Raw genomic sequence first — 19192 nt, 5'->3', positions numbered from 1 at the left:
CAATGTGTGATGGATTAAGTTGTAAAAACTAATATGAAATTTCAAGAATTCAAATCATGGCTATCAGCACAAGGAAAAGTATCCTAAGCTATATACAGGTCTATATAGAAGAAAAACGAAAAGAAATTAATAACTAACGGTTTAACTTGAAGAGGTATTCTTTTTACATTTAAAAGGACAACAACAAGTTTCACCATGATTCAGGTGTAGCTTTAGGAGGAGATATTATCGTTAAAAAATTCCCATTGATCTGAGCAAAAAGAAGGTATACAATGGAAAGATAAGTGTCCTGAAACCCATCAAGAGTGTCCTGAAAACCATAAGCTAGAGTCAACCAACGATATAGGATGACAAACCCGGGAATGTGAATTTTACGTGGGGCCCATTGGGATGTATATAGCTTATCTACGCCGTCCATCAATTCTGATAGCAGATTTTAGGCATGGGCCCAAAAATGATGCAGATCTAAAGCTCAAGTGGACCACATCAAAGAAAAGATTGAGGATTAAAGGCCTATTGTTAATAACTTTTTGAGGCCCAAGAAGTTTTAGATCAAACTGATTTGTGTTTTCCTCTTATCTATTTTCGATTGGCCTTATGAATTAGTTAGATGACAAATAAACAGTTTTCTAGGACATAGGAAGAAAAAGCATTTCAATAGTAAAAGTTTTATAGCCACTGTTACTAGTGGTGTGGGCCACTTGAGTTTTGGATCTCACCTAAAATTTTTCGATAAGACAAATGAACGGTGTGGATATCACACATATACGTCATAGTAGGCCCATAAATTTAAGTCAGGCCTTCTCTGACAGATTTAGGGACAGAAATACTCACAAATAGGGTGTAATAATGACCCAATTACCATTCATTTGAACTAAGGGAAATAGAGAGCCCTGGTTGTAGCAATCCTCATGTCATTATAAGACCATACATAACCCAATGTGGCGGGCCGCACCTGAAGAATGTCACGATGATCCACACCATTCATGGAACTGTCTATATGGCTAATACCATGAGTGGCCTACTGATTTCCAAAACTCATGTTCACTCCCCAAGTATAGGGTTGTGATGTAGTAATAAACTCGGTAAGACCGAGGTCGAATCCACAGGGACTGATACCTGTGCGTTATCTGAAACCAAGTAGGAGTAGAACTAGAATAAGATGTGATCTAAACAAAATAGAATTTTAAGGAATAATTGAGGAATAATTATCTAAAACTTTAAGGAATTCAGAGGAAGGAAACTAGGGATTCAGAGGATCCACTTGTAGAGATTAGGGAGATCTTATGCCTGCATCAAGAATTATGGAATCCAAACTGAACTTACTTGATCTGGTTTTTAAGAGATGAAAGGTATATGAATTAGAATGGATTCCATCACCACACCATGCCCAGGAGATAAAGTTAACAAAAGAATTAAACTAATTACCAACCAATCAACATGCCATGAAGGTCAAGAAGGGTACCATCATCCAACTATGCCCAGGAGACGATGGTGGACAACAGGGCCTCCTGACGTCATAAACATCAAAGAGAAAAAGAAATATTCAAAGCCATTGCAAACCCATTGCAAACCCATTGTAATTTCAGTCACAACAGACCATTAAAGACTGAAACGAATATTTTTTTAATAATCAACTTAAAACCAAGTTCAGTTCAGAAATTTTAACTTAAACGCATGAAACAGTATCTCCCATCTCGCTACAGGCTTCACCTCTTAGCCGTAGCTAAGAGGATTAGCTACACATGAATGGGTTGATTAAAACAGCAAAATAAAAATAAAATAGGAAAAGAAAAGAACAAGAAGGAAAGAGAGAAAAAAAAACCCGCTACACGCTTCTTCCTTTCTTCCTTCAATGCTAAGCCCCCACCCTGCTCGTTTTCCCTTTAAGCTCCATAAAACTCCCTGACGTGCAGCAGCAACCCACCTTCCACGTTCCTCTCCTCACGGCTGCACTCCTGACGTCCAGCCAAAAAGCCTCCACGGCAGCTCTGAATCCCCAAGTCCCTGCCAAGCTCTCCCTTTCACGTTTCAGCCACCGCTCCTGTCCCAAACTCCTCTTTTCCTCCTCCTTTCTCTGTGTTTCCTTTATATCCTGGTCCCCTGCGAATCAAAGACTTCATGCCCAAGTCTGAGTTGTAGCGTCGGGAGAGAAGGATAGTTATTTACGCAGCCGCGTTCGCGTTCGCAGTGAAAACGCAAAATATCTTGCGTTTGGGTTGTATTTATGGCGCGATATCAAATTATCCATCATTTCTGAGATCTTGGCTAGAATATTGGCCTTCTTGTGGACACATTGGACGGTATGGATCACTTAAATTATTGATGACCGTGGCCCACTATCCCCCCCAAATCTCGGACCCAACCGGACGCGGAAACAGGGCCTGCGGACGCTGGCTCGCTGTCGAAGTTGGTGGGGCCCATATAGATTTTGTTTTGGGAAATCCACTCCGTCCACTGTATTCTGCTCGAAAAATCAGGCGGAAATCACTATTTTTGGATCCAAATCGGTGTGGTCCATGGAAGAAATCAGCTGCAATAGTTGTAGGGCAGTCCATTTATGACCATTGAAACCAACACGTGTGCGTGCATGAGTGCATAAAGTCAACATGGGTTTGGCTAAATCAAGCTCCTCTGCATGATGGACGGCTCGGATTGAGCATTTGGACCATGATGATGGCCCACTGAGATCATCTGAAGTCTCTGAAAGAGTTCTTCAAAATACGTCCCACGTCCCTGTGTTGCCATGCACTCTTAGTACAAAAAGTGTACTATGTACACTGTATGATTATTATGAGAAATCCACACCAACCATCTTGTTCCTCATTTCATTTAAGCCGTGGGGGCTGAAGTTAAAGCGTATCTGGACAACGGGTGGGCCCCAAATCAGAATTTTATGGACTGATCTGTTAGTTCAGCCACTTTCACGAGGATCCAATGGCTGAAATTTGACGTGTACGTTAGTTTTTGGTCTTCGAGCCATGTATAAAGTTTCGAGCCAAACAGATGATGGAAACCCAGTGATCTTGCATTCTGGCTGACTTTCAGGCCGCTTGAGCTTCAGTTTCTCAATTTTCGCGAATCCCTGGCGTGTAATTCCATCGATCTTGGTCCCTTGGAGTCCGTCCCTTGCCTTGGTGCATTCTGAACGTTAAATCCGTGCTTTTAGCATCCTTTTTCAGTCCATGCTCGTAAATACACCTTGCATCACAAACACGATTAAACTGGTGCATTAAATAGTATCATGTCCATAAATTCAAGTAATAATTGGGTCTGATATGCAATATTTGACCCTCAACAACTCATCAATGCCTGTGTGTGTATTATTCATCCCTTTTGGCGGAGCACATCTATAACAAGAAACAGCTAAGCATAAAAAAGAAAAATAAAAAGAAAAAAGAGGAAGTTATATAATACTCAGGTTAAACCAGTGAATCTATGAAACCTACTGTTCCTAACTCGCAATTTTAAAAATACATCATTTAAACAAACCTAACCTCGCCCACCAATCCAATGGTCAGAGTATCATATAAGCTTAATATTTGGTCCATGAATCATGATATATCTAAACTAAAAACCATAATTTGGACAGTTTTACTTTACTTACGTGTCTCCCACACCAATGTAATTTCTTATTGCCTTCTTGCGTATCATCCATGACATTCCACCGAGTATCAAACTTTTCCTCGAGAAAAAAAGTGGGTAATTTAGGGCTTGTTTGGATTTGTGGAAAGGGTGAGAAATGAAATTGCCTGAGAAACTATATTTCCATGAAAGTGTGGGAAAGTCTCATGTTTGTTTATCAACAACATATTCTCTGGAAAATTAAGGTCTATTTTCAAATCATCTTGAGAATTTTTTTTTTACTTGCACCTGTATCAAAGTATGTATGATGCAATGTGATGTAGAACGGGTTGTGGACAGTTTCATGGCCAAGATGGATCAGAAAAGGGCTAGTCAACGACAGAAGTGATCTGGACCATTGGACCTTAGATCGGGCGTATCTTACAATCTGGAATGAGTTATCCGGCGTAAAATATATGATTTTGGGGTAGAACGAGCTACTTTAGCCAACCAACCCTGCTACGCCGGTTTGCGCAAGCCGAATTTGTGAAATACCCCTGGATCAACGGTCGTTTCCCTGTTTTAATTTTGTTTTTACTGTAAGTAGTAAGTTTTAGTTTGATTAAAACTCTTCATCCATTGGGCTTTAGGAGTTGCGTCCAACGTGAAAAGATCTTAGAATAATTAAGAGAACAGTTTGGTGAAGCCAAACAGGCCACTTATCAAACACTCGTCCTCAACATCCCACAACACACTTGACTATAAATGAAGGGGGCACTGAAAATGAGGCCGTAGAAGAAGACCATGACTTTAATGAACATGAATAAACTACTGAAGAAATAATAGGTGACGATGAAGTGACGGTTGAGGATCGTAGCGAATTTCTAGTTGTAAGGCGATTACTGTATACCTCGTGAAAAGAATTACATCCAGAACGACACAATATATTTCGTACTCGGTGCCCTGTCAACGGAAAGGTCTGTGATGTGATCATAGACAGTGGTAGTAACGAGAATATGGTGTACAAGTTGCAGCTACCAACGACGAAACATCCTTCCTCGTACTTAATTGGCTGAATAAAAAAAGTGAATGAGACTAAGGTAACTGAACAATACATTATGTCGTTTTCAATTGGCAAAAATTATAAGGATCAGATACTTTATGACGTGGTCGACATGGAAGCTTACCATATGCTACTCGGTCGACCCTAACAGTTGAACCGTGATGCAACCCATCAGGGACGAGATAACGTCTACATATTTGTCAAGGATAGTCAAAAAATAATCCTTACTCCTATGGGTCCAAAGAACCACCCTGAAGCCTCTAAAGTGGAGGGGAGTTCTCTCTTGACCATTCGGGAGTTCATGGAGTAATCTAAAGAAACCTGCGACGTATACGCCATAGTGATGAAGGGCGAGGAAGAGGAACCCTTAAACATCTCTCCAAGTTTAAGACTGTTGCTAAACAAATTCAAAGAAGTCTGGCCTAAAGATTTACCAGATAGATTGCTCCCCATGAGGGACATCCAACATCATATAGACCTCGTCCCTAAGCTTAGCCTGCCCAACCACCCTCATTATCGGATGAGTCTGAAGGAGCGTGAGATATTTCAGAGGCAAGTAGAGGAATTGATCCGTAAGGGTCTCTTGATAGAGAGCATGAGCCCATGTGTCGTACCAGCATGATTAACATCAGAAAAAGATGGAAGCTAGCGAATGTGTGTCGACAGCCGGGCAATCAACAAAATTACCATCAAATATCGGCTCCCAATACCGCGGTTGGACGACATGCTCGATATGCTAGAAGGGACTAAGGTGTTCTCTACACTAGATCTAAGGAGAGGGTATCATCATATTTGTATCCGGTATGGTGATGAGTGAAAAACGATATTCAAGACCAAGGAAGGGTTGTATGAGTGATTGGTCATGCCCTTCGGCCTATCGAACGCACCAAGTACTTTTAAGCGTTTGATTAATCAAGTTCTAAAACCTTTCACTGGCCGATTGTGGTAGTATATTTTAATGATATATTAATATACAACTAGGATGAGACGGAGCATAGGAAACATCTCAAGCAGGTGCTGCAGGTCCTACAAATTAACAAGTTGTACCTCAACTTGAAGAAGTATAGTTTTTGAACTGACAGCTTGTTGTTTCTAGAATTTGTTATAACGTCCGCAGGTATCTGTGTGGATGATGAAAAGGTGCGAGCCATTAGGGAATGACCGATCCCGACAAACATTCATGAGGTGAGGAGTTTTCACGGGTTGGCTACTTTCTATCGTCGATTTGTGAGAGATTTTAGCACCATAGTCGCGCCTATAATAAATTGCATGAAAAAAGGACCGTTCCAGTGGACCGATAAAACCGACAAGAGATTTCATGAGATCAAGCATCGTTTGTCTACAACACCGGTTTTGGTGCTTCCTAATTTTGACAAATTGTTTGAGGTTGAGTGTGATGCTTCATATGTCAGAATTAGAGGAGTATTATCACAGGAAGGCAGGCCAGTAGCCTTCTACAGCGAGAAGCTCAGTGAAGCCTGAATGAAGTGGTCGACTTATGAGCTTGAGTTGTACACAGTTGTTCAGGCGCTACGACATTGGCAGCATTATCTGATTCAAAGAGAGTTTGTTTTGTACACTGATCATCAAGCATTAAAGTTTATTAATAGTCAAACTAATATGAATCGTGTGCATGTTAGATGGGTTACGTTTTTATAGAAATTCACATTCATTCTGAATCACAAGTTAGGGCAGTAGAACAAGGTGGCTGATGCACTTAGCCGTCGTGCATTACTACTTGTTACGATAAACAACGAGGTGGTCGGTTTCGACTGTCTCAATGAGCAGTATGCCGAGGATGAGGACTTCAAAGATTCTTAGATGAAGTGCTAAGAAGGTCTCCCCAGTGACCTTCATATGCATGGCGATTTTCTCTTCAAAGGGAATCGATTGTGTATCCTCCAAATTTCTCTGAGAGAACAGATTATTTAGGAGCTACATGGAAGTGGCCTCGGTGGACACCTTGGGCGAGACAAGATACGAGCTCTTGTGGAAAAGCGGTATTACTGGCCGTAATTAGTACGTGATGTGGAAAAAGCCGTACAACGTTATTATGTTTGTCAGACCTTTAAGGGGCAATCTCAGAATACGGGCCTCTACACCCCGTTACCTGTGCTTGATGGTCCTTTGGAGGATTTATCAATGGACTTCATGCTTGGTCACCCATGAACACAACGTGACATGGATTCGGTGTTCGTGGTGGTAGATCATTTCTCCAAAATGACGCACTTTATCCCATGTAAGAAGACCGCTCGATGTAACACACATGACGAATCTATTCTTCAGGGAGGTCGTACAGCTACACTGGGTCCCCAAGACCATTACTTCTGATCGTGACACGAAGTTCATTAGCCACTTTTGGCGGACTTTGTGGACTTGATTTGATACACGACTTCAATTCGGCAGTGCTTATCACCCACAGACTGATAAGCAGACCGAAGTTATGAATCGCACGTTGGGAAACCTCCTTCGCTGTATTTCAGGAGAAAAACCAAAGCAGTGGGATTTGACCTTGTCTTAAGTAGAGTTTGCATTCAACAACATGGTGAACTGCTCGACAAGGAAATCACCGTTCCAGATTATCTACGGACGAGTGCCTCGCCACACACTTGACTTGGTCCTTCTGCCTAAGCACCCAGGCACGAGCATTGCAGCAGAACATATGGCAGACAAGATCATGGGGATCCATGTGGAAGTACAGACCAAGCTACATGCCTCAAATGAGAAATATAAGGAACAAACAGATAAGCACCGGCGACAAAAAGTGTTCAAGGTGGACGACCGCGTTATGGTCCATCTGTGCTAAGAGAGATTTCCGACCGAGACGTACAACAAGTTAAAAAATAAGAAGATTAGACCCGTCCCAATCATTCGAAAGATCAATGACAACGCTTATGTTGTTGATCTTCCAGATGACATGACGATCTCACGGACTTTCAACGTCGCGAACCTGACCGAGTATCATGAACCAGAGAAGGACGAGTTCTTTTGAAGTGGATGAGACTGATGTAGAGCGGATCATGGATAGTTTCATGGCCAAGACGGATCAGAAAAGGGCCGGTCGACGACAGAAGTAATCCGGACCGTCGGACCTTAAATCGGGCAAATCTTACAATCCGGAATGAGTTATCAGGCGTAAAATATATGATTTTGGGGTAGAACGAGCTACTTTAGCCAACCAACCCTGGTACGCTGGGTTACGCAAGCCGGATTTGCGAAATACCCCTGGATCAATGGTCGTTTCCCTGTTTTAATTTCGTTTTTACTGTAAATAGTAAGTTTTAGTTTGATTATAACTCTTCATCCGTCGGGCTTTAGGAGTTGTGTCCAACATGAAAAGAGCTTAGAATAATTAGGAGAATTGTTTGGTGAAGCCAAATAGGACACTTACTATTTTTGGCCGAAAACATTGCGCACTAGTAGACATCACGACCGTCTATAAATAGTAAGTTTACTATTTATAGTAAGTCACGAATTCTATGAGTTTTAGTTGTAGTTTGATTCTGATTTCTCTTCCATTGCTTGGTATCCCTATTTAAAGGGTTGTGAAGTAGTTTATTGGAATTAATTAATCAATTTCAAATTTATTAGAATTTATTTCTATTTTTTGCTTTCTTTCCTCATGGATTCGAGAAGTCTCTGTGAGGAGTCCAAAGAAGCTCCGTGGATTCGGAGTAGTTATCTTCTTGAGGAAGACGGTGATCGACCTCATCATGTTCATCTCTGTATTACAATGGGAGCCCCACTCTAAGGGCATTTGATCCACGGCTTAGATGGAATATCTGGCATCTACATACAAATCTACGCTCAACATGTCCACATAGTTTCTTATATACATATCTACTTAAGTTTTGGATTGGGCTGATTTTCTATCCCAATGCCTAACATTGAGGAAATATCTTGATAGATGGAGTGGATTTGATATAGAAAACATGGTAGAGCTATGTGATGCTCAGTTTTATTAAAAATGCACTCAAAGGATCTGAGTTTCTTATTAAAAAGACTTCTCAAGATGATAATTAAAGACATACGGAACTTTCGAGGTGATTAAAATGATCAACAAATTTTAGTGAGTTCACCACAGTTTCTCAACCAATTGCAACACATCCACCCTAGACATGGCATACATTTTCATCCATCCAGACCATATTGCTAATTTTGGGCACCCGGAAGTCACAGGTTCCGGGTGATTCTAACTGTACAATTGGTAGCCACTGAAGAGAATGGCCGCTTTCCAATTTCAATTGTCTGTTCGAGATGGCAAAAATCTTCTGATTGGTGTGATTTTAGAGATATGGTCCATCTGTGATGGATCCCACAGTTTGGATCGTGTTACTGGAGTGTTTGCACGAGCCACAGCTATTTAGAAAGAAAACACATAATGATCTGGCTCTTAAGAAATAATTAATGAGAAATGCTGGAGTGCTTTCAGAGGACTAAGTTAATGTGCTCCTGGTTGCACAACATTGCTAAGACAGTCTATTTCATCAATCTGGACTGTCCACTGAGTCTACAACACTTTTCAAGGGCTTATATGCAAAAATCACACTGATTAGATGATCCAAAACAACACTTTTCATGAGCTTCCATGCAACAATCACCATGATCGTATGATCAGATCCATTCTTGATTTAGCATTTTTTTTTTCTATGGCGATTTCTTTCTCAATCCATGGATGTGATGGTTACAATTGTCTAACAAAAGTGATTCTTTAAAATCATAAGCAATCCATGATGGCCCTAACAAACAGATGGATTAAATTTTCGGTTGGACCTATTTTTGTTTAAAAGGTGTTGACCATCCATATTAAAAATCATTGATCAAATGGTTAAAATTTATCGTATTGAAATGATATTTGCATGCTAGCCCAAGAAATGTGCACTACACCTAATGAACAGTCTAGATTAATGGATTGAATTAAGTGTCCCAATGCAACTAGGAACACCCTCACTTACAGTGGTAGGAGAGTACCGGAGCATTTCCCTTAACTAATGATAAAACTCCCGTGAATGCAAGAATCCACACTACTTTTGTGTTTTTTAACGGCTCTTGTGGGTTAGACAGCGGCACTTAGCTACTGGAGATTCTACGCTAGATTTCTTCAATGTTAGTTTTGTCTACTTATCTTTTGTGGGCTATTTTTCAAAGCTTATGCTGAGATATATATATATATATATATGGAAACGCTCACCAACGAACCAGTTTGTACCTGTTACATACAAACATTTTTGAGAACCCATCATCCGTGATGTGGATCCAAAATCTGAACCGTTCATGTGAAGCAGCACCTCGTGAAACCCCCCAAGACCAAGTTTTACTTTGATCTAGAACTTTTAAGGGCCATGAAAAATTAAAACATTTTCCTCCCTTGATTTGCATTTCTCTTTACTATGGCCCACCAGAATTTTAGATCAGGGTGAAAATTTCTTGCATGAGGTTTCATGGGATTCCGCATCACATGGACCGTTCAGATTAGACACCCATGACACGTGTGCAAAGGTGTGCACGTGCATAGGTGCGCAGGGGAGCATGACTCTCTCTATATTTATACACACACACACACACACGGCTAATTTCTAATGGAATGGCCAATTCAATGTCTGGCCATCTCTCTGGATGGATCGGATCTGCGAGAATATGCATTGATTGGATTCAGATCATAGGTAAAGTTCACACATAGGGCCCACAGTTTTACCATTGCCACAAATATTGCATAGATTTTGAAGTCGTGTGACGTTGTTGAGAAATTTTGATTAAACGATTTTATCATGGTAATATCATGAGATTTTCAGAATTTCACCAGTTTTTAATAAAAATCTCTGAAAATCTTATAGTTTCTCACAATTTTACTATTAGATTATTGTGATTTTAATAGAAAAATCAGTTGCAAGTTAAAATAACGCCAGAAAAACATCAAATCTGAAAATCCCGAGTGAAATTTCTGAGGCCAAGAAATTGACAAGATCGACGCGCATAAAACACAAAAACATTCCTCACACATAAAATCCAAAATTGGTATTTGACAAATGTAATTATCTATATATATAGTTTTGCCAGGGGCATTATTAATTCCATTGGATTCCAACTGGAATTTCTAGTAGGTATTAATTCCATTGGATTCCAGCTGGATTGTCTAGTTATTTTAAAACTTCAAGATTAGAATGTTGTTGGTAGTCTTCTGAGAAACCCAAGGTCAATTCGAGTAGTTGTTTCCTATATATACCCAACCACTCATACATTACATCACAACAAAATCAAATAGGAGAGAAAAGAAGTTAGAATAGAAAGATCGATGGGTGCTTGTTTAAGGGCATGTGTTTTGCTCATCTTCCTTCTCTTTTCCCAAGCTTCTCTCCAAACACAAGCTCAGAAATGTAAGCCCAGTGGCAAATTGAGAGGTAAGAAAGCACCCAAGGGGCAATGCAACACTGGGAATGACTCTGAATGCTGTAAAGAGGGCAAGATTTACACCACATACAAATGTTCGCCACCCGTGTCGAAACACACAAAGGCTGTCTTGACAATCAACAGCTTCGAGAAGGGTGGAGATGGTGGGGCCCCATCAGAATGTGATAATAAATACCATGATGATGATACACCTGTGGTGGCACTCTCAACTGGGTGGTTCAAGGCAAACAACCAAGGGAGATGCCTCAACAAGATAATCATTCATGCCAATGGGCGCAGCGTGGAAGCTATGGTTGTCGATGAGTGTGACTCGACTGTGGGGTGTGATGCAGACCATGATTACCAACCTCCTTGTCCCAACAATATCGTTGATGCCTCCAAAGCTGTTTGGAAAGCTTTGGGAGTGCCGAAAAGTGACTGGGGCGAGTTGGACATTACTTGGTCTGATGCTTGAATTGTATACATGCATCAAGGGATAGGGATGTACCCAAACATTTGCTCATAGCTGTGCAAATGTGTGTGTTCCTGGTCTGCACGCATATCACAATTTGGCATTTGAAGTGCGTTTTTATTTTATTTTACTTTTGAATCCTTCTTCTTTTGTTATTTGCTGGCTTGCAATAAGGCAGTTTGCCATTTTATGTAATTTCTCTACCTAAATTACTAATAAATAAAAGTGTTGTCAGTCTAAATCTGCCCATTCTCACAGAGATGAAGAGTTTGTTGGTCTAAATCATGTATATGTAATTATTATGTGGGCCACACCATATGAAAAAATGGACATCTGCCCAAAAACTCCCAAATTCACATTTATGGCAGGCTTTGGGTTGGCAGCCTCAAAGGGTGCCAGAGATGATACGTTAAGCTCTCGAGACAGTCAGCCTGCCCTGCACCCAGCATTTTGTCATTGCCGGGGTTGCATTTTGTTTCCTCATTGGAGGTCGTTTATGGTAGGCTTTGGGTAGTTGCATTTTAATTTTTGTGAGAAGTGATTCTTAGTTATATGATAGGAGAGGCCCATTTTTTAAAAAAAATTATTTATTATTTATTTATTTTGTGGGCTCACTGGAAGTAAATGATTATACATCATATTATTCCATTCAACAAAGTTATAGGTAGCATTTTCGAAACTTTTATTTCAAACTTTTTCTAATAAAAAATAAAAAGCACCCTGCATTTTAACTAGGGAATGAGTTACCTAAATAATTTAAATAAGATTTTAGGCTTTTCCCATTTTCCCTTGGAAAATTGGTATATGGACAAAACAAAATGAAATCTTTCATTGGCGGAATACTAGGCTAACTCTCACATTCCAGAGGAAACATAAAAGTTAGAAAATAGTTATAACCAAACAGGTCCTAGCAATACTTTTAAAAAGATTTGGTCATTCACAGCCGATGAGTTGTCCATATTCTAACCCGGGTCTATGTTATATAATTTATTGCACCTGGAAATTCAACCTTAGGCCTGTAGGAGCAGCCCATATCCATAAAATAGGGCTTGGATATTGAAAAGGCTAGGTTTATACATTGGAAGTGGGGAATCAAATGGAATGGTGGACCCAATGTTATGATGGAATCTGGGTCATTTTATCCAGCCCATGTCAATCCATGGCTGGAATCATCTCATCTCTGTAGTGCGTGCAAAGAGGGACAAGGAATCCAAGAGGACATTTGACCCATAGTGATAGGAAAAATCAACAGCCTATGTTTTGTCCGCTTATCTACATGCAATTCCACCTTTGTCTCTACCATTATGACAAATATTGCGTAGATTCTAAAGTCCCTGAGAGATATCATCACGGAATTTTGATTAAACAATAGTAATATCGTTTGATTTTAATATTGTAGAATTTTGATTAGATAATATTATTATAATAATATCGTGAGATTTTTAAAATCTCATCAGTTTTTAATTTTTCACAATTTTTGCAGAATAATTATTTAGAATATAAAATAATTCAATTTATACCTTTTTATTATATTTTTAATTTTTTATAATAAATATTTTAAATGTATTAGGGATTGAGTGATCTTATAAACTGATTTTGTTTATTGGATGCATATTATTTACTAGTTTTTCATGTCAACTGTTGATCAGGTATCCACCAATCCTCCAATTGGAAATTAAAAGGAAAACTAGTTGGACTTTTAGTTTCTGATGTACTTGAATTAATGCCCACAGTTTCAATGGTGTTATCCTGAGTTACTTGTATATGTCGCATGTTTATAATTTATTAGTACTTGCGTATCAACCATCATTCCATGTGAGAGTATTTAAGTTTTTCTAACACACACGTATTCAAATTTAGAGTTGGAAATTATGGCCACCCATTCCATGCCATGCCATTCGCTGCAATGCAGTGGTTGCAGAGATCCCTTTGGTTGGACCGCATGTATGACAAGAAATAGCTAAGCATAAAAAACAAAAAAAAACCAAAAAAACAAAAAGGAAAGAAGAAGACAAGAAAAAAGGGAGTTACATGATACGCAGGCACCGAATGACAATAGGCAGGCACTCTGAAATCGTACCTGTGGCATACATTATCTCAAGTTAAACTAATGAAACTATGAAGTCTACTGTCTTTAAGCCATGCTCCCAAAATCAGATTGTTTAAACAATCCTAACATCTGATTTATGGACTTTTTTCTTCTTCTTTTTTGAAAATGGATTATTGGATATTTCTCATTTTATTTCTTCAAGAAATGTTCACCAATCTAATGGTCAGATTAACCTAGCCGCCACACGTTAGGCTTAGAATTAATCTTGGAACGAATCACACATGCAAATAGAAAAATGAAAATTGAGCAATTACAGAAAATACAATGATTTACGTGGAAAAACCCTTACGGAAAAAATAACAACCCATTAGTAGCATTAAGGGTATTGTTAATAGGCTACCCCACATATATATATATATATATATATATATATATATATATATATATATATATATATATATATATATATATAGGCCAAAGTACCTCGATACATCGCTAATGCAAGCTACATACGTGGTCCCCATAGCCCATTGTAGAAGCACATAGTCTAACACCGAAATCCACTAGTGTAGACTTTCATCTCCAATGGATGCAGCATTTGCCATTAATAGCCATGGTAAACAAGGAATAAAGCTCCGAAATATGGTCAAAAGATGAATGGGAGATTCCTATCAAATTTCAAAACCTATAGGCATCAATCAGATCTAACATCAGATGCGAATGAAAGCATTACCAAGACTCAGGAGCATAAGATAAGCAAGCAATGAAAATAAAGCACAAATCAACATAATCTTAGGCACAATAATCCTCTGATACTAACAATTAAGGTCATCTATTCCGCAGGATCACTGTGCACCAATTATAGGGAAATAAAGAAACCGTTCACACCTATGGACTCTACAACAGGTAGAGGTGTACACGAGTCGAGCTTGGCACAGCTCGACTCAGCTCGGCCACTAGCTGACCTCAGCTCAAACTCGGCTCGGCTCGGTTCAGCGAGCAACTCAGGCCAGTTCGAGCCAAGATCAAGCTTCTGTGGCCTTTTCTCAAACACATGGAGTGCACCTTCAATTTCTGACGGAATGTAAAGCAGCAACATCGGTTTAAATGTATTGCATCAAACACTCAGTAGGCAACATAAAAATCAAGATACAGTGTATTTATTTCGAGTTGAGGTTCGATCCGAGTTGAGTCGAGCTCTGGCAAGTTCAAACTTGGCTCGAATTTTTTTTAAAAAAAAGCTAAAAAAAATAAGCTCGACTCGGCTCGAACGTAGTTTCGAATCAAGCGAGCTAACTCAGTTCATGTACAACTCTACAATTGATGAACCTTGAATCTTGTCATTCTTGAGATATCTCGAATCTTCCTCTTCCACCACAAGTACGATACGAATGGCACGCAGATTGCAAAGTGCAATGGGTTGGGACCGAGAGCACAAATGAGTTCCACCTACCTTCACGTGGTTTGTAAATTCTATGGGCTAATGTACATGAGAAGCTACCAAATTACATTACATGTGTGACCCAACCTTATGGGCGCGAGTGAGTATTCTTCTGTCCTTTGCCTTGACAATGATGTTATATATAGCCCACCTTAAGAAAAAGGTTAACAGCATATGCTTGATAATTTATTGCCTATATATTAATAAGAGAATACAATAATGGCCCATATTTAAGTCATAGTTCTTGATGTAAAGTGGGTCGCAAACAATTTCATGGCCAAGATGGACTAGCGAAGGCCCAATTAAAGGCGGAAGTGATCCAAACCGTTAGAACCTTAAAACATGCATATCTCATAAAGCAGGCTAAGTTATTCAACGTAACATATATGATTTTGGGGCAGGAGAAGCTACTTTAGCCAACCAACCCGTTGTGCCTAGTTGCCTACACTGAATTTACAAGATTCTATCAAATCGATGGTCAAAAGTACATTATATATATATATTGTAAGTTTTAGTTTGATCATAGGAGTTGTGCCCAACATGGAAAGGGCTTTAAAAAATTAGGGGAATAATGTGGTTAGGCCAAATTGGACACTTACTATTTTTGGCTGAAAACCATGAAGTCTAGTAGAAATAATGACCGTCTATAAATAGTAAATTTACTATTCATAATAAGTCATGATTTTTGGGAGTTGGAGTTTTATTCTAAAACTTTTTTCCTATTATTGATATCACTATTTAAAAGATTGTAAACTCATTTTTATTATCAATCAATTAATTTTCAAATTTCTTATAAATTATTTTTATTTTCCCTCATGGATTTGAGAAATTTTTGTGAGGAATATAGAGAAGTTCCGTGGATTCAGAGTAATTATCCCCTTAAGGAAAACGGTGATCAACCTCATCATGTCCATCCATGTGTCAGTCCTAATATTAGTTGATAGGATATGCTGACCTTAGACATTTTTATGCTATCCATTGCAAAACTATTTGGATTACTAGCTATGTGTGGTGACACTTATCAAAATTGAAAACTCATGTACATTATTTAGAGATGCCTATATTTATATCACATGGGTTATTTGTAAAGTGGGTATGTCGTTTCAGTTTTTATATTTATCAACTTAGTAATTCCTTAATTAAAAATTTTGTTTAGTACTTATTGTGGGGAAAATCAAATTAGTCTGTTGTACGGAAAGTGTAACTAATGATAAGAGAAATATCTTTAAGATGAGTTTATTAGAGTACTAGGATGAGCTTCCCAAGCTGATAGGGCGCAGAGCTCAGAAGATATACCAAGTGACCCTCCTTACAGAAAGATAGGCTTGAGCCGACCCTAAGCTGAGCTGCTGCTTAAGGGCGAGCTTGGTGGGGTGAATCATCTCCCGAGCCGACTAGATCAACCATGGTCAGAGGCAGGATGGAAAACTCAGAGGGAGAACTAAGAAATGAAAGATTTAGTACGATCCTACCCGAAGATCACCTCGACCAAGGCAGGCTCGACGATACTTTAAGAAGTAGATTCATATCTAAATAAGGACCATTAAGCAAATCTAGTGAATCTCGTCGGGATATGCAATTCTTTAATCCGCCTAAAGACCTTATAAGTGCACCCATTGCGGATGAAGATAGGTAAGTAACAAAAACTCTAGATCAAGTCATGCTTTTACTTTTAGTATGCTCACCTGACTCAGGCATCGGAGTGTCCCCGGCCACAATCGGCACCCCTACTATCATTTACATGTTGGTGCAAGTATACATGTGTCTACAAGTGACTACAACTATCCATCCAATTCAACCAGTTACAATACTCACCATCAATAAGCGTTGCAACCTAATCTTTTGATCCTTTTGAATTTATTTTTCATGATTTTTTATCTTTTAAAATAATAGATATTTTACAATGACAAAATGCTTGTGAAAGTGGTCGTTGGTGATTTTCCTTCTAAAAACCGAATGTGACGGTAAACCGAAAAAGTTGAAGCTGGGTAGCCTGATCTAAACTGTCATATCAGAGTAAATATAAAATTTCTTTTCTTCTTTCTTTTTCTTCCTCTCTTTTCGTAACAACCGTGCAAAACTGTTTCAACCTATGGGTTTCACTGGTCCAAACCGCTGGTTCATATTGGTGTAAGCCACTTGGGCAGCTTTTAGAGACCTTGAACGATTTGAATTGAACATAATGAAAAGTAAGAGCTATGGTCACCGTCTATCTTGGGATTCAACAGTCCGGTGAAGTTTTTAAAACACAGATTCCCAGTGCTGAAAATAGCATATTATAGGCTGTCCTGATTTTGGTCCAGGCCCATCCCCTGACCACTAACCCATTCGAGCCCGGATCTGAGCCACGCCCATTTCAGAGCTTCATACAAGTACTGATCAGCACGTCAGGTTGTACCTTCTGGTCCCATCAGGCATTTGGCCATATTCCATCCGAGGCTTATATTTTTATTTATTGGACTGTAACTGTAAGAACAGTCCAAATCTATAAAATAGCAATTAAACCATGGAAGGTCTCGGCCTAGCATATTGAAAAGGCTATTTTTATCCATTGGAAATGTAAAATCAACACAGACTTTGCATAAAGCAGACCCTGGTGAATGGTCAAATAATAACCACTTCTGGTACTCTTCCATGTAGAGCTATTTGTTATCGTAACAATATATATATATATATATATATATATATATATATATATATATATATATATATATATATATATATATATATATATATATATATGAGATTGAGTTGTACCTAGTTGCAGGTGTACTAGTGAAGTTGTGAGTAGTCTTGAGCTGTGAGGTGCTGTAGTTGAGTGTGGTATATTATTTTAGTATTTTAGCTGTAAGGTTTAGTTGAGTGTCTTGTAAGTGAATGTGTAATTTGTAAGTGTAAAGTGTGGTTGTGATTTGTTGTGTATTTTATTCTTGTATACGTAAGGTTTTTGTACTTTATTACTTTATATTTTCTTACAAGTGGTATTAGAGCCACTGTTTTGTCCAGGGACCATCCATAGTGAGTAGTGCGATGTTGTGAAGCTGATCGGGGACCAAACTTCTTGGTGGTAAAGATTGACAGGTGACCACACTAAGCACGATGAGGGATCTTGCAAATATAATTAGAGGGCTCGAGAAGCTGAATAATCACATTTACGATTTTTGGCGTTCATGCATGGAGTCATGGGTTCATGATAACCATCAGGGGTTCGACTCAACCACATCTCATAGAGCTCGAGAGCTAGTTGACAAATCAAGAAACTCTAGCCAAACAGATGGCTACCATTTTTATTTTTTTAAGATGAAAAAAAAAATGCATTTTTTATTTGGAAGGAAAAATCCATCACCAGATCAAAGAAATCACAGACCCAGACTATCTTGCGAAAAGGAACTTCTCGGCCATGGGAGCTTTGCGAAACAATATAGATAATCGAAGTTTAGAAAAATCAAACATATTATTATTATTACTCCCCGAATTAATCCTCCAACCTCGCCCAAAATCAAAAGTTATGATGGCAAAAGTTTATCCCTCAACTTTTCTCTCAATCACAAGTGTCTCTACCAACTTAATTATTGACTTGTTTTTATTTTTTAATTAAAAATAAAATATTTAACTATTTATTTTAATTCTAATTAAGTACACTAAAATTCAGGGTTGTTATACCATATATGATTTAAATGAGCCAATTTAACTCATGAGCTTTCTATATGTGCACTGTTTCCAATCATGTGTATATCAAGGATGAGGCTGATTTTTGGACACTGCAGGGTCTAACATGAGGTAAATCACTTAATGGTTGGATAGATTTCACAGTAATTCTATAGTGGGGCCCACCCAATCCAGCAACTCTTCTCTTTGAATAACTTTCATCTAGAAAAGATTTAATAATAATAATTAGAGTTATAATTAGGCAACTAGTTGGACGTCCAATTAATTGTGGGTGAGCATTACTCTCTTTTTATTTCTCTCTACAAACAAACAAACATACACACATGTGTGTGTGTGTGTATACACACACACACACACACACACACACACACATATATATATATATATATTAATATTATTCGAATTTAAAGGATTGTGAACTTTTGGCAACTCATTTCACGACATGCCATTGGCTACAATCCAGCTGCTGCAGAGATCCCTTTGGGCGTATAATATCTGTAACAAGAAGCAGCTAAGCATAAAAAGAAAAATGACAATAAAAAAGGG

At 38.7% G+C, this 19192-nt stretch overlaps 1 protein-coding gene across 1 annotated transcript; it reads left to right on the top strand.

The window, feature by feature from the left end:
• Positions 1 to 10897: 10897 nt before the first annotated feature.
• LOC131232910 (kiwellin-1-like) lies at positions 10898 to 11557 on the top strand. The gene has a single exon (XM_058229436.1). It carries the CDS (start codon positions 10920 to 10922, stop codon positions 11487 to 11489), a length of 570 nt encoding a protein of 189 aa, XP_058085419.1. The 5' UTR covers positions 10898 to 10919; the 3' UTR covers positions 11490 to 11557.
• Positions 11558 to 19192: the final 7635 nt, after the last annotated feature.

This window comes from Magnolia sinica, chromosome 18, assembly GCF_029962835.1.
Source record: "Magnolia sinica isolate HGM2019 chromosome 18, MsV1, whole genome shotgun sequence".
In the NCBI taxonomy this organism is placed as follows: domain Eukaryota; kingdom Viridiplantae; phylum Streptophyta; class Magnoliopsida; order Magnoliales; family Magnoliaceae; genus Magnolia; species Magnolia sinica.
This window is presented reverse-complemented; position numbering and strand designations above follow the sequence as displayed.

Bases quoted from the DNA above. Each gene is read 5' to 3' on its own strand.
- LOC131232910 (XM_058229436.1), top strand. From the start codon at position 10,920: ATGGGTGCTTGTTTAAGGGCATGTGTTTTGCTCATCTTCCTTCTCTTT.